The following is a 17,245-nucleotide window of genomic DNA, read 5'->3' as shown; positions in this document are numbered from 1 at the left end:
ATGGACGAGCCCCAGCAGACACAGCGCTGTCTCAGAGGCTCAGAGGGCTGCATTGTTATTATCTGCTATTCAGGAACAACAGATGACCATACACAGGAGTTGTCAGTGAGGTACAGATCAGTATCCTTACACTGTTGAAATCTGGTGCTGTCAACATCCTTTTGACTTCTATGCATTCAATTAGAATCCTGCAAGCTACAGGATGTGTAGCAAATGACTTTCATATAATAGTTTCAGTGCGTTGCATACAACAAAAAAGAAGTCTGAATGATCAAGAGACATTTAGCTATGATTGGCCAACACGTTGTCCCATAAAGACACTAGAGGGGGCCTTGTGCGTCTGTATCAGACACTGAGGGGCATGACAAAGTGTCAGGATTGGACACCCTGGGAATGAGAACAGGCTGGATTGGTAAAGGCCTAGTTAGTGTACGTTGTGTTTTCAGTGCTCTTCCACTTCTCTTGAAGTGGTCTGTTTGGTTATTTTACAATCTCTGGGAAAATGATACATAGAGGAGAAAGTATTATTGATTCTTTACACTCTCAGAAAAAAAGACCGAGATAAATATAATATTACAGAATCAAAATATTCTGTATTTTATATGTTTTTGTGTCTGTCTCTGTTCCTTCTATGTCTGTTTATCCTTGTACATACAAGTGTTGATGCCCACGTGCCCGCATGTACATAAGTGAATCTGTGCATGAGCTTGAATATATCTGTATGTGTATGTGTGTGCATGTGGATGTCTTCGTTGATGCCTGTTCTGTGCTCCTCTGCTCATGCACAGGCACTCGCGGCTGTATTGATTGCTCAGACCTGCAGATTATTGCTGTGAAGAGTGACCAACAGCAACCCACTGAGGTAAAAACTTCTCTAACCAACAGGAGTCCAGCTGCTCTACCCTACGAAGCAACATGTTTAATTGTTTGTGGTGTTCTCCAGCCCCTACTGCGGAGGGCCCTGGGGGACAAAGGCAGGTCCAGGGCCTGACCTTTCCTTTCCATAGCCAGCTTCATTCACACATAGACTGGGAAATATATCAGTGCTCCTCACTTCAACATTGCTCCAATTACCAGACACAAACAAAATTGGAGCCCTTATCACCTGGAATAGGAACACTGTATCCTTTGGAGACTGTGAAGCGTCTTATGCACTGGATTCTACAAAAGTGGGTCAAATGCACAGAGAATGAGGCCTTTTATAGTTTAATGATAAATGTATAATATCTGAGTTTATACCTTACCATGACAGCAGTGATTTTTGTACTGTAAGAGCATGTTATGTCTCTTGTATGTTAATTTCTACTTCCTGCAAGCCTGTCATGAGCTTGCTGATTGAATGGAAAATTGAGTAAAAGTCAGATTCTGTTACGATGGCTCTCTAACAGACTCCTTCCTAAACACCTACATGTATTGCTGCACAGATGCAATGAGAGATACAGTAGAAAACGCGGGGCCTGTGCTGGCATCTGAACACACTCCATCAGCATTCAGCTCAGTAGTTTGCAATTATAATGAATATTAATGACTGTTTTCTCATACATAATATTCTCATAATGACTCTACAAAGTAAATGCAGCCCTCCTAAAACAACCATTTATCATAACTACGAACCAAAGCAGTAACACTGTCAGCTGCTGAGAGGATAAAGCCATCAGCTACTTTACGCTCTTTTAACTCTAACATGTGAGTGTATGAGTAAACAGCTTCTGTTTTAGCAAAGAAATTATACTGTATATTACATTACTGTATTATTATACATAATATATTATTAAAAATTCAATATCCTTCCTTTTTTTCTCAGATTATTAACTGGATGAGCATGTTGGTTGCATTTTGGTGTTGAATGTTTCATACAGTGCAAGTGCTGTAATGTTAAATCATTCACACGCTGATATAAACACCTCTTACTGTCCAGCGAACTAATGCATTGCAGCAACTAAAACAAAATGAAATTCAGTGCTGCGTGTGTGCTTAAGAGTACTTCTTTACTTCCGTCAAATACCTTTTCCCGTGGGCCATTAAAACAGCAGAGGAGCCTAGCTCAATCCTCACAGACATTATCTGTGAGCGACTGAACCCTATTTGGGAATTGGCAAAGCGTACAGAGAAATAGACTTGGGATAGAACACCTTGGCAAATTCCATTTCACATCTGAAGTGGTCTACTTGTGAAAGATCATTTGGTTTGGAGTGAGTAAACAGAGGGGACTCCATCGCTCTCAATGACTTATGTGTGAAAGCTGGGGATTACAGACGATCAGGAAGTCTTGGAGCCGTTTGGAAAAGCAATGCCTTGCAAAATGAATCCAACTCCAGGCAGTTTGTTTCACAAGGCTCTGATTTTCTCACAGGCTGTTGTGAATGAAGTTTGGTGAACATGCTAATATTTCTCAGGCCGAGGGTCAATGTTTTATTTGTATTAATGATAATGTAAGTTTCATGTTAATCTTTTTATGGCAACCCGTAACAAAAGAACAACCAATAACTTACAGGAGCATTTAGATTTTAGATTCAGATTTTTGATTTTTGCAATCTTTTTGCCATTTGTTTGTGTTTTTTTTCAATCATGTATGGATGCCAAAAAAGTTTATTTTCAAAATTTACTGATATCTTCTAATGTAGCCTAGCATGTAGGCTACATGTATTGTACTACTCAATGACTGACACTCAGCGTTAATTCATAGTTTTGGGGACATAAAATGAGGCCAAAGAAGAAAGAACAACATCACCTGCTATTACCTGCTAACTGTATACTTTGATAAAAAAGACACTCTTGCATACTTCAGGTCTCTAAAGACGCTTTAGACTTTTTAGAGACAAACATCTGATAAACAGTTTTAACTGTTTTGACATTCTGATACCAGAAAATTATTAAAACAAATAGTTTTACTAGACTAGAAAGGCTTATTAACAGTACATGAATGAATAAGAGGGGTTGTACTGTCATATGTACAATAGTGTAGAGTTACAATGTTAATGTTTATTGTTTTCATTTTCAAATAACCACAATAAATTACAGTAAAACTTACTTTGTCATAAAGCTGTGAGTGTATATTGCCACTATCACCAATTATCTCTATAGTTAACATGTTAATTAAAAATTTACCACATATGGCAATGATGGCCATACCTACTGAAATAACACCCAGTCTGTAAACAAAACAAAACAAAAGTAAAATATCCTAATTATTTATCTCCATTTTCATTAACTAGATTCAAAGAATATAATGTGTGATCATGGTGGAGTTCAGTCTTGGGCAAAAAAGCACTTGAGTGTGATGGGCAAAGTGGCCCTCAGTCGCCGTGGAGCTATTGAAGCTGATAAAGGGGAGCAACATTAATTGAATGACCTTGGCATCACTGGTTTTAATAAGCAGACACACTTCAATGTAAGAGGCATACACCTGGAGAAAATTGTGTTTTAGCGAGTATTTCAACATCTACTGTAGATATTTGACCATGTCTTGAATGTTGTTTATTGCTGGTCCAAATAATGTTTACCTGTTAATTGGAATCAGACTCTAGAAAGTTGAATAAATGAGGCTAGTGGAGAATATAAGTCATCTGCAACACAAGAGTGTCTCAGCTTTAGAAGACCCTTGATAAAGTTAGAAAACCGACTGTAATTAAACAATACTTTTCACACGTAACTCACAAGTCGTTTTAAAAACAAAGTGATCAGAGGTAATATATTGTCCTTTAAACACATCAGGAAAGTGAGACGAACATGAGAAAACAGACTAAGAACCTAACCCTGGATAGTAACATGCTATTGGTGGTGAATACCTGAACCCCAGCTGAGGGCAGACACTGGCAGCTATGACAGATCCATCAAAGCAGCAGAGGCTGTCTCTCCTGATGCGGACTCCGGCATGGACTCTGCCCGCTGCTGAGAGCTGAGGCCTGCTCTGCATTGTCCACTGGCACCCAGCCAAACTGGCCTGCTACTATTGTCCTTCACCCTCAAAGCTCTGAAGCCTGCTATTCAATTAAGATACAGTAACTTTGCGATGCATGCTTCAAGAGGTGCTTTAAACACAGTTCTAGTTTTAGGCGCTTGCATTTAAATGAATGAATGTGTCGCTGCAGATTGAGACTGTTTAAAGATAATCGCGATGAAGGGACGGAATATGAAACTGTTTTTGTCATGCTTTCTTGCAGACCATATGACACCGTGCTGTACAGTATGCCTTGGACCAGACTTTCGAACAGTCCCTGCATCATCTGGTGTATCTGTCACATCCACAATTACATTATTGCTGTTTCACTCATAAGAGCCACTGTGTCAGAGCTCTCAAAACCAAACAGATGGAGCTCGTTGGCAACAGAAGGCATGCAAATCATGGATCATTTGATTGGAGATCTTATTTAATTATTCAACCAAGTGGCGGTCTTGGAGAAGACTCAATACATGCTGCCTACTGTACAATATGTGTAAGCAACTGTTACTATATTCAACTAATAATGAGTTATGCAGAGATGAAAACTACGAGATTGCGTTGTTATATTATATATGAAATATCTGGTAGAAGACTACATATTTTAGTATCAGTGTACTCCAGTTTGTGAGCCAATAAATGTTGCTTAAACCATTTGGCATTTTGCCCTCAATTTTACTTCAAAAACATAATACAGTGTTGAGAAGGAGGAAGCAACAGTCCCTACTAAGCATTGATTTCTGGATGGCTACATTGCCTTACATATAGTATGTTTACATTTAAAATACACACAAGAGAAGCTCGTAAAGTATCACTACAGGCATACTCAGGTGTAATGTTCGTTTTATTCAAGGCTTATGAAATGTGGAATCTGTGGAAAAGAGAGTGGGAACTGGAGAGGCAGCTATGACAATGAACCCAAAATTACAATCATGTGGAACGAGATCAAGGATTTCAAGTAGTGAAGTAAATTAAATGAAAATTTAGTGTTGGCTGAAATAGTTTGCAGAAAAACAAAATGAGCTGTATTTAACATTCAGGCACAATGCTGAAAAGTGACAATTGCTTATCTCCATGGAGATCAATAATGGCTGCAGGATCATTGTGTAAAGTGTCTGCAGGTTTAATGCAGATAGGATGTCATTATTATTTTCTTTCTCCTAATGACCATCATTATGCACGGACACTGATTGAATTCCATTTGTTACCTACGTTTGAGCCTGAGTGGAATAATTACCATTTAAGTATCTCCATTAAAATACATGCACGGATGTTCATACTCAGACAATCTTTTAAAAATAACTAAAATATTCTTTGAATACAAAATGTATCAGATATAGCCCAGCCTTGCTTAAATACTTCAAGTCTAATTACATGCGAGTTTTATTAAAGCATGTCTTCTTTTTTAGTTTTTTTTTTTTTTTTTAAATGACGGCAAAAAGAAAAGCAAGAAACAGTTGCTGCTCAGTTGCTATCAATGCAGCACACTCTCTTAATATTTAATTAAAATGGATCTGCTGGTAACTGTAATCAATATCCAGCACCCTTTCTAAATTGCTTTTTCAACCTATTGTGTCACATACAAAATAAATATGTTTTAATGGTTACATATAGTCTTGTTTTTATATCACAGAATAAAAGGTGATTGTGTAACATTGAGATATTAGTGGGTATTTTTCCGCTGTCTAGACTGCACTCCGGTGTGATTGTTGACTGTTACAAACATACATGACTCCGTCAAATGTGATCTCTTCTTCCCAAAACAAATCAGTCACAGGTCTATAAGTCTATAAGTTCTGTTTGTTTATCCATCAATGCATGAATTCACTGCCAACAAGAACATGTCGTTTCTGGTCTCTTCTTTCACTGGTGGTCATCCTGAGTGTATAGTCGCCCGAGTGGAAGTAACTATGTTTATGTTGCAGGTAAATAAGGCAGCGTCTTCCCTAATACAGCCATCTCTCTGTAAATACACAGCTGTGTCTGAACAGTCAGCCAGCAGAGGAGAACGGAGAGGGGATTTGGCTACACCTAATCAATCACTGACAGATTACTGCTAAAGCCACTTCCATACACATTAAAGAGGGACAAATGCAGAATTGCAACTGAACAAGTTCTAGTTTTAAGCCAACAGTGAGACTTCCTGGTGATTTATCAAAGTCACTGCTGCTGAGCAGCGTGCCTGTGTGATTGTAGTTCACAGCAGACAGAACTGAGGCGCAGCATTGAAAGGAGTGTTTATGCCCTCAGCTGTGGCACTGTCAGCCTTGTGGAATTTACTGTAAATCACATTGCTTTTATTGCAAGATTTAGTAGCTTATCCTCTGTGGGCTCTATTCACTTCAAGCTTGTCCCTATTAGGATTTTAGCCCTAGTCTATACAGAGCCTTGGATACACATCTTGAAATAATGTGAGAAATCAAGCCAGTAATTTTTCACTTTTTATACATCTTTCTCTCCATAATAGCTGGTGCTCTTTTGTAATAAAAATGTTTCATTGCTGCAATTGGACTACAGTGTCATGAGCTTAAAAATGTGTGTGTTATTTCTACTCAAATATCTCTATTCCTAATCAGAGTCGCTGGCTGTTGATAGCCCGGAGATACAGTACAGGATCTCGGCAAATTATGTTGATTATGGCATCACTCCATGAAAAGCTCCAAACCACATTTGGTTAAGTGGTGTAATGACAGAAAATATAAACACAGTTTGGAGATGGGAAAACATGACTTTTCAGTGCCAGTGGAATTTGTCAATATATGTTTTTATTTGGTTTAAAGATTGATGCTAGATGCTGTTATTATCACACAATGTTAAAATCACAAAAATGAGACAATATGTCCACAAACCACTGATCAGGGGAATAAAAACAGCTCTTTGTTACATCAAGATGCATGCTCCCGTGAGAAAGGGCACGATGCAGCTGGTTTCTCCAAAGTCAGTGTTTCATGGCAGAAACAATAAACGTCCGACAACATCGCTGAAGTGATCACACATGACATAATAGTCTTTAGGCAGAAGGTTAAAAAAGCAGCCAGTGACGTGCCTAACCTCGTTCCTGGGGAAATGAACAATTTCACCGTGTATGTGTATGTGTTTGTGTGTGTGTGTGTGTGTGTGTGAATGCATGCAGGACAGAGTCAGCAAGTGATTTACATTCATTCAGTTTTTATTCTTCCAAATGGCGACTGCTCATTACAGAACTGATATTCATGTAAAAAAATGCTCTAATGTCCCTTTTCCGGGAGAGTTAAGATGAATATGTGTTTTTTTTTAATTCAACAACAAGCACATTTAATATTACACTCTTTAATCTTTTCAGATAATCATTAACAAAATCCATAATCTGACAAATCTCTTAGCAAACTGGATAACTTTTTTTTTCATCTGTAGGTTTCATCTGTGTCAAGGAGGATTTAAGTGTGTGATGGACATGAACTGTAAACCTTGTAGCTGTATGTGCAGGTGTCCGCATGATGTGTGTATTGACGTGCTGTAGCAAGAGTTCAGGGAGGCAGCTGAGCAAAATAATTTAGAATGTCCTGCCTGCTGACACAAGGACAAAGGCACAGAACGAACATGCCCATATGAGGAAGGAGACAATGGACGTGGCTACACCTGGAAATGCACTGCTGTTGTTTTCACTGTGACCTCCATAGCACACAGAGATTTCCACAGGCTGTTCCTACAAGCCTGGACACACACTTCTGGTCGAGTCAGCTGAGTATTAAGAGGCCATTATTCCACTCTGCTTGGGAAATTCTCTCATGCATCCTCAAGTAACCAGCAGCTGATTAGATGATCTCATTCTGTTATTGTGATTCTCTACATTTTGCTGTTTATATGTTTAATTCTTGGACAGTTTTGACAGAATCTACAATTGCTTTTCTCTCTAAACTTTGGTTTATGAATGCAGTTATTCTAATATAAGCTTTTCAGCAATATACAATATCGTGTTTGGGAGGAATTACATAGATGGAAAACAGAGACTCTCTGCTAACGGGGACACCAGAGTGAATGATATGAGCTTAAACTGTCATTGTCCAGAGCAGCTCAGCGTCTGCTCTGTGTCCTGCCTTATGGGTAGGATTTCTCCAAAGACCTCATGCAGTTGGAATTAGCATGGTGCAGTCAAGGGAGTACTGAAGGCTGAATCAATGCATCACTTTTAGGGCCTTGGGTATGGATATCAGAGGGCATAATTGGAGTTTTGGTGCCGATACTCATATCATGTGTCTAACCAGGGTCTTCCTTCAATGCTTCCCCAAAGGAGAAGAGATCACTTCCCTCTTTCAAGGCCATGCACAGTTAATATAGATGTGCAGGAGAATAACCTGCAAAACCACGTCTCAATCAGTATAGTCTGGACAAAATACCTTAAAAGTATATTTTGTTACCTCAAACAGATATGCACCTCTAATGAGGCCTATGGAGAAATCAGTTCCCCACATCAGCAAAAATATATCACATCAAAATGTATAAGATCAATTTAAGATGCAAGACATTTCCAAAAAAATAGCCTACCTCATTCTCTGTGATAGATCTACATGATATAAGCAAAGGCTGTTGACATCTTCGAACAGATCATGTTTACAGATAATGTATCAATTTCTAACTTTAAGGACACGCACAAAGTGAGAGTGCAGACCAATATGAGCTTAATCAAAATTAAAACACAACTCTTCTTTGATAGACTACACCATCCTCTATTGATCTCACCAAGTATTTTCAGCTCTCTTGCCTTCATTTGTTGCTTTGTGTTGAAAATTATACTGATATTCAACCTGCTACCTATTTGCTAAAGAATGAAAGATGGTTTTAAAAAATATAGGTTTAGTATTTATGGTTATATTTTCCATTTCTCATGTATTTATTTATTGTATTTTGTAAATATATGATTATTTATTTTAAAGGCTGTTGATAATGTTGTTCTTTATAGTTGGTATCTATGGTGATCTATGGGTCACATGACTGATCAATGTGCTGTATAAGGACTCAGACACCAACCTGATGAAGGCAGGCAGCCGAAAACATTTGTAAATCATGATGTACTGCAGAACAGTTGTGCAACATTTTGATTTTGATTGACCGCCACAATAGAGAAAAAAATCCTAAATATGCAGGCATATATATACATAAGCATGACGCACTTCAGATGGTGCCAAGCAGTGCCGGTCCAGTGCAGGGCAGAGGAAAGCAGCTCCCAGTAGTGCGTACAGACGGTGCAATTAGACTGTTAATACATCGAATAGCCTTTGGCAAAGTGTTGTCATGATAGGCTACTTCTGAACCGCTGCTCATTAAGGGTGATTCTCTTTGAATTTGGCTCCCGCCGCAGAGATCATGCGCAGTGTGCAGCGTGCCGCCTTCAGTCAGTGGAGCAGCTGTCCAGGGTTTGGAATTCCAACATGGCAGAGGCTGTGGTCAGTCCTCCCCTCACTAACTTGGAATGGTTTCAAATCGCGAGCAGCCGCGCTTAACCCCAGCGAGCTATTCATCTGCGCACTCACCGGATCGATGGTACTATAAACCCTGAAGCTGCACTGTCACCTACACAGGTAAGTCTCGTCCTCTCTTGTCAGTGATGTTAACAATTCAGAAAAGAGAGAAGCGAAGCTGCTCCCGTGCGCACAAACGCTCGCCGTGACTGTGTGTCGCGCATCACCAGGACTGCAGCGCAGTCTGTGGCCGCTCATTCTGCGTTTTTTTCCCCCAAAGCAAATGACTTGTCACCGCTTTAGATTAGACTAAATGAAGGCTATACCTTTCATTAGACCGACTTTGCATTCACGTGTTACTCTCCGCAGCTTGAGGAGAAGGTTACATATACGGCTGTAACCGGTCTATTAAATAACTTTCCCCTCAACTAGAAGTTTTTTGCATGGCAGCCTGAATAAAACTTGCCGCGATAACCGCAGGCGGGAGGTTAATAGAGGAGTTGTCACTGCGCTGGTGGTGGGACAACTGCTGGCAAGTAATCTATTTTTCAAAGTTAAGGGAGGGGGCATCACGCTGGTTTAGCCTCTTCCTCTAATGGGCGGCATGAAGAATATGTGTTTTATGTCATCGCCAGTCTCTCACATGCTTCCTATTCTCTCCTTTCAACTCGCGCAAGAAGTGACAGGCTCCAGCCGTGCCTGTGCAGCTTTCGCGTCTCCGTCCAGGGCTTTTCTATAGCCTACACTCGCATGTTTCGTTGTCTATTGTTGGCGTTTATCTTAATTATACGTAAACGGGCCTAAATGAATACCTGAAGAAAGAACAAGGGACCGTGCTTTTTGTTTTTTGTTTTTTAAAGTTGTGAAATCCGATATCTGAGGGAAAAGTGCCTGTAATGAGAAGCAACCTTTGGAATTCCTCCTCGTGAAAATTCCGATTCTGCTGTTTTCCCTCTCCTCTTGTTTTTAGGCTTGAAGACATGATCACTAGCACCAGTATTTATGGTATGTTCATTTTGTAATTATTATCCTTACTGTTATTATCTCTCTCTCTCTCTCTCTTTTTGTTATATTTGAAAAGAGGCTGTTATTGTTTCTGTGTTTATTTTGTCTTTGTGCATGCATGGATCATCTTCAAAAGTTTTCTTGATTTTGCTTATAATAATTTTAATGATCATAGTCCAGACATTAAGGCAAGTCATGTGCTGAATTTAACAGAAGTGGTATTATCAACTAGGTTCAAAGGACTAAAGAATTACCCCCCATTTTAATTTGGTTTGCTTTCTGTTACTGACATTCTTTATGTGCAGCTGAACTTTTTTCTTTCTCATTCCACTGCTTTCATATTTTTGCATGCATAACTACAACACTATGGTTATTTTGCCTAAAAGACAATGGGCATGAATTTATCCAGAGGAGTTTTTCATGAAGAGATCATTTCAAACAGTTTTTTTGGTGTAGGCATCATTTACTTTTGTTATAATTTAAAATGCCCCTAAAATAAATGATAAAAGATATGTATATGTCATGACAGCTGAAAATATGTCCTAAAATTTAAAATTGGCAACATGGCTGTAGCCCTCTGTATCTTTTATAAACATTTTAAAAAATATATAGAGCTGTGCATATCAAACATGCTCAGAACAATTCATTTAGCATTACAGTTTCACATTTATCAGGTCCATGTTGCATTACAATTAAACTACATATTGTCCACTAATTATAACATGAAGGTTGACTGAAAAGTAAATATGATGAAATATGCTAAGAATATAATTGTCATATAGGTATGTTGTCCAGAATGATTTTCAGGAAAACACAAACTTGGGCTTGTTTTAAGTGTTATTTAGGAAGTTAGGGTGTGTTTTTTTTTTTTTTTCATAGTTTTCGTACTTTATAACAATTTACTGTTAAAACTAATTCAGGTTTGCCTACAAATATCAGAAACAGCTCTTATTCATGTTCCAGTGGAAATGGATCTGAACATGGATACAAAGTCAGGGGAAGTAACAAGTTGGGTGCTGCCTCTCTTTTGCAAACACTTTGTCCTAAGTGAACCTTTTCCACCTCCATACAACAATTTACTTAATTGTATTCACACATTTCATTTGCATGTTTTGCTTTGAGAGGAAATTAACATCATCAGCAGTGAGTTGAAGTATGTTTTCATTCCTCTTCAAAAATAACAGCATTCCAGCATCCGTCACTCAGTGCGAAAAAAAATGTACATTACTACCACGTCCATTATGTTTGAGTGTTTAGTTGTAATGTGTTTTTGTAAAGTGGGCATTAAATTTGTTGGTCAGATTTTTATGTCTTTCATATTTAGACCCCACATGCATGTGTGTGCATGTGTTATTATGAAAGAATGTTGATTTGAGCTGCTCAGATATGGACATTGAACAAGATGGCAAAGTGTTTGGAGCAATGAATTTGAATATCCACAGCTTGAATACACTCGCAATCTTAAAAACCATGTACAATCTGTTAAAATGTAACATTTTATATTTAGAACTGAATAATTCTAGCTTTCAAAAAAAAAAATCCCAATGGTGCATCATGCTGGCATATGTTCACACTTAATTTTCATAGAATTTCTGGTTTGAATATGGCAAAAACAATCTTCTTGCGTTAACTGAAATTGATCTTTTATCTTAAATATCCTAATTAATACCCAACTATATTTATCAGAGATCAAGCCCTGGAAGGGTTTCATGTCTGAAGGTTTCATGCCTGCAGTGTGTTAGGTGATTCTTGCAGGTCCTTAGTTAACCCCAGACACCTCCGCTGTGCATGGAAAGAAGTTGACAGCTCTGTTTATTTCTGATACGATAGCACTTATGATAGCAATCCAAGCTGTTGCTTGACATGAATCTCTGAGCTGAATCTGACGACAGATGCTGACCCTCCTGTTTTCATCAGCCGCTTTACTAAATGTCACACATGTTCACACCTTAAAATGCTGGAGGTAAATAATATCAAGAAGCTGTGTGAAGTAAACTAGATCATTGCATCTATCTGTACCACAGTGACATAAGGATAAAGAATTATACTTGTTATATTTAGTTGTGTTATACTGACAAAGTAATTGCTTGCAGATGGTGGCCAAAGCAAAGATTTTCTTTTCCACAGCGCAGCCCACCTTCCTTGTTATATGTAGTCAGAGAGCTTTAAAAAACATCAAAATAATTTTAAAATTCCGATGTAATTTTTCTTTCTGGGCTTATTTTTGTGTATAAAATGAGTCACACCAAATTAGAAATTCATGTTTTCTAGTATTATAACTATTATAATTTATATCCCCGCCTTATATCAATATTATTGTGAAATTATTTGATCATAGATGTGTCTGAAAAGACAAAAAAAAAATCCGGGGTTCATGCATATTAGATTAATCTTTGACATGACAGTGTAATGTGTTTTCATGAAGCAATTTAGCTGCTTTAAATGTCCATAATCTGAAGTGTGATCGCTAAAATTGACAGCATTACTTCAAGCATTACTACAGCGAAGCAGTATACAACAAGACTGACACTCTATATATGTGCACTAATGGTGACAATTAAAGCCAGCTCCTGACTTCCTTGAGTTGACTCTGTGTAAACATCCCCTGGGATGTCTGAAGGGCTGCTGTAAATTGATGAAATGTTCTTCTGTACAGATGGATCTATTTATCGGTAACTACAAGAATTCCCACTCAGCCCCTTGACTATATTGTACGAGATCAGTGCAGGCTTATCATCTTTAAGCAAATATGTTAAATGGTGTCTTCCTCCATTTTTCATGTAAAAAGCGAGGGAGTCCCCAGTGGAGTAAGACTCTACTGGAATGTATAAAACTCCAGTCTTTCTTTATTTTACGTATTCCTCCCTCCTTCTCTCTTTATTCATTCTCTTTTTCTCTTTTTGTCTCCCTCTCTTGTATCTACATCTCTGTCATTTCCCTCATGGCAACTTGCTATGTTATCTTTATGTGTTTCTCCCTACACTAACAATCCTTGCAGTGATCTAAGTTGAGCTGCATTAGAAAGTGGAGGCAGCTGTCTGTTGCTATACTGAGGGATGTGTTTGCTCTACTACGAAGATGAAGGACCATGAATCCTTGACATCCTCCCTTTCTCTCCCCTCCTCCTCCTCCTCCTCCTCCTCCTCCTCCTCCTCCTCCTCCTACCATCTCATTTAGACACAGCGACTGTCTGCTCAGACTTGTTTTTTTTCTTCTGAGTGACAGCATATGGCATAGACATTTTCTAAAATGCATGTGCCTACCATTGGCTGCTTGTACTTACCCTTCGTAATGTCTCCTAGCTACAGGCCTGTTATTTTGTCATGTTATTTTCCCCTCTTTAATTCAAAAAACAAAATACTTACAGTTTAATTTAGCAGATTTAACAGATTCTGGATGAAACAACACAGGTTGCACATTAGGAACTAAGTGAATATTTAGTGTCTCGCTGCCTGTAATTCAACTAGCTCCATAGATTTCTCTGGTTGTTTTGCAGCTTGCACTGTGTCTTTTAAAATTTTTGTTTTGATTTGATTGTGCGCATGCATGTCTTTGTACGTGATTATGTGAGTGCACGCAATCTATGTGTGTATGCTTGTGTGTGCATGCCGGTCTGCCTGTCTGTTTCTCTTTGTGCTTGTTTTTTTTTTTTCTCCAGAAGCAGTAGGAGGGAGGACAGAATGTCTTGTTCTCTTTCTGTTTCTTTTTTTATAAAGAAACTTATCTTTCACACATATATTCTATGATGTTATTATGGTCCATACCTTAATGTATAATGTACTAATAGAGCTTAGGTTTCACTTAATGACTCATTGTAACAGAAACACTTTCATAAGTCATGTTGTAGGGCTAGTTTATTCAGGCCATACATGCCAGGCATATTATTTACATCGAGCATAGCATTTGTTGCATTAAACGCATTGTTCTCCTTGTTTCCAACATATTGAAATAGAGGCTTTGTTTCATCTCCAGGTTTCTCTGCACTCATAAGGAGACGAGGCAGCTCAGAGCCTGTTGGGGATTGGCTAGAATAGACAATCCCCAGGTGTACTAAACTAGGTTTAGCACTAAGGCTTTTAATCTGGACTTGTAGGAGATTCATGTGCATTCATAGATTTGCCTCTGTAATTATCATACCCCCAGTGGCAGCCAGAGAGACATATGCCTAAATCACTGATGTCCTCATTACACTGTTTACATTTTAATTAGAAATGCTAAATTCTTGACTTTTAGGGACGAAAAAAGATTGGAGATTTCTTTTTTTTGAAGATAGACTATGCCTATACTGTTATTTGGCTGTGCCCAAGGTTTAATGGTTTATTCCGCAGTTTCTGCATCCCACAAATATCTTCCACAGTCCTTGTCATGTTGATGTAGACCTCTTACCTCCATATATAATGGAGTATTTTATGGCTGATAATGTCATTCGTAGGTTTCTTTATGCACAAGGCCTGAATGGCACTAGGCAGCTGTAGGACAATTCATAAGAAATCATATAACATTAAGTCCTTATGACTGAATCTACTTCTATATCTTTAAATTATGTCTTTGGCCAAATTATTTACCATTACTCTCAGACAGTGAATATCCAACCCTCAAGGACTATGATTAATAAAATCTACAGTTCCATGACTTTTGAAAATAGCTGCCACTTTGAGCCATCATTGTGTGCCTGAGTGCTGTTTCTTATCATTGAATAACCTTGGTGAAGAGAGGTGTTTTTTCCTGTCCTTCTTCCAAGGTGTTTCTTTATTGCATGCTGTTGGGGAGTTTTGTATTGTGAGAGAGCAGCAAGCCTTTCACAAGTGGATAAGAGAAAACTCAATATTTTGCTGTATTGAAATTCCTCTTGTGTTTTCACAAAACAGTGTCTGACTAATCTGCCAATCGAGGCCGCCGCTCTAACTAGACTGAAATCCCATGCAACTAGACAACCTTTAAATACAATTTCACCACATCAGATTTGTCATGTTTCATTATATGCAAGTATTTGAAATGTACTTTTTTTTTATCCAATTAAATTTGTCTGGATGTTAACAACTTAATTATGATAACGCCTAGAGATAAGGAGATATACATATATAACTATGAGAGAAAAAGTAATTTTGAGTAAATTTGCCTCACAGAAGAACTGTGTATGTCTTGCCATAGTTATGACAATATAATAGCGTTGTAATTCTTGTACTGAAATACGTGTCTCAAATATCAATTTGAGACAATTAACTAAAATGATGATCAGACGAGATATGAGCTATCAGTGGTTTTCGCAAAGTTCTCAATCTCAGCAATTCATTCATCCTCTGTGGTGTCGGGTGGCTGACAGGTTGGCTGTGCGCCAGGTGCTGGCAGAGGGAGGCTCGAGTGCCAGGAACGGGAGAGGATGGGTTGAGGTCTGCCTGATGGTGTGGAGAGGAGGAGAGGAAGGGGGTGGGGTTGGGTATGAAGATGAGGATGAGCGGCGGGAAAGGAAAGGTAGGGGACAGAGAGGAGAGTATACGCTGCCGTGTAGGTTTAAGGTGTCAGGCTGCAGCAAAGCAGCGGGTGTCTGCAGTGACACTGTGATGTGACCACAGCAGCCTGAGCAGGAGTGAGGTGGGACAATTTGGGGATAGCCAGTGATGTTATGCACTACTGTTATAGTGCCCAACTTATTAAGGTATAAGGGGCTGTTTTAAGTGCAGTTGTATGCAGAAATAATTAAATATGAAACAATAATAACATTTTTGTCTTGTGATTATAGATAGATGAATATATGTAAATGATTTAAATTTAAAAAACCCATTTTATTTTCTCCAAACTAGCAAGTCTCACTTGCATGGTGTAAGTGAATATTCACTAAAAGTCTTGTTGTCAGGCGTGTGGCCTATTTGACAGTGCCTCTTAGAGTCCACATGGAATTTGATTAATTTAAATGAGAAAAATATGAGTGCAGGAAAAAAAAAAAGAGCGCTCAAGAGTTCAGTATCATCTCGGAGCTTTATGAGGGCTGACACTTCTTTTGTGTTCATTAACAGGAAATCACCTCAGGGAGTCGTGTTGACTTTGCATGCGTCTAAAATAGCTGTTACAGTGGACTGCCCCACTCTTGCTCGCTCACTTCCACTCTTAAGTATCTAGGGAGGCAAGGTGGAAATACCAAGAGAAGGTTTTGCTGAGAAAAGCTAAACATAGTTTAAACTCCCACTTAAGCAAAGGAAATCAAGCCATTTGTCCAATTGTGCTGCTGTCTGCTATATTCAGTAAATGTTTATTTGAGTGTGCAATCTAATATCACATCTGCAGACAGCATCTGAGAGAATAGCGTCAAAATTTTAGCTGGTTGTTGCTGCACTGCGTTGGCCAACACAATTCTTTCCAAGGGTGAAATAAAAATTATAATTTTTATTGTCATATTTTTACTCTCATGCTTTCCTGATTTAAACATTATGTCATTGTTGGGATTTAATAGGCTGGCACACGGTTTATAGCAGTATTTCTATACAGAACAATGGTAGATTCATTTAGTTGAGCGTGATGTTTCTGCAGTCCAAACCCTGACTGCATCACCTCTCCCACATCTTTAAATGGATCCCATGAGTCTTCAGCTCTGTTGTTTCCATTATTCATTTCAAAACTTCCATGTAGCATGGAGAGGCTAGAGGGGTGAAAAATAATTTTGTGTCTGAAAAAAAAGCAGTGTACAGCAAAGTCACTGCTTTATGCAAAGTGTGCCATGCCTTGGGAGCATGTGAGCTGGTGTACTGTTGGAGGAGTGAGTGCTTAGGCAAAGGACAGAGTGTATGTGAGTGTGCGTGCCTGCTTGTGTGTCTGCGTCTGTGTGTTCCTGTCAGTCTGTCAGTTAGGCCTAATGTGGCTCCCTAGA

At 38.6% G+C, this 17,245-nt stretch overlaps 1 protein-coding gene across 2 annotated transcripts in view; it reads left to right on the top strand.

Annotated features, from left to right (window-relative positions):
• Window positions 1–9,198: 9,198 nt before the first annotated feature.
• fign (fidgetin) overlaps window positions 9,199–17,245 on the top strand; it is a 31,362-nt gene continuing 23,315 nt past the window's right edge. The window contains exons 1-2 of one of the 2 annotated variants that reach the window (XM_067603478.1): window positions 9,200–9,498; window positions 10,349–10,383. In XM_067603478.1, coding sequence (XP_067459579.1) covers window positions 10,359–10,383 — 25 coding nt within the window. In that variant the 5' untranslated portion in view covers window positions 9,200–9,498; window positions 10,349–10,358. Of the gene's footprint in view, window positions 9,499–10,348; window positions 10,384–17,245 lie in introns of both variants that reach the window. The other variant, XM_067603479.1, reaches the window with a different exon arrangement.

Source organism: Thunnus thynnus, chromosome 11 (assembly GCF_963924715.1).
Source record: "Thunnus thynnus chromosome 11, fThuThy2.1, whole genome shotgun sequence".
NCBI classification, from domain to species: Eukaryota; Metazoa; Chordata; class Actinopteri; order Scombriformes; family Scombridae; genus Thunnus; species Thunnus thynnus.
The sequence above is the reverse complement of the archived record's forward strand: the minus strand, read 5'-3'. Positions and strand labels throughout refer to the sequence as shown.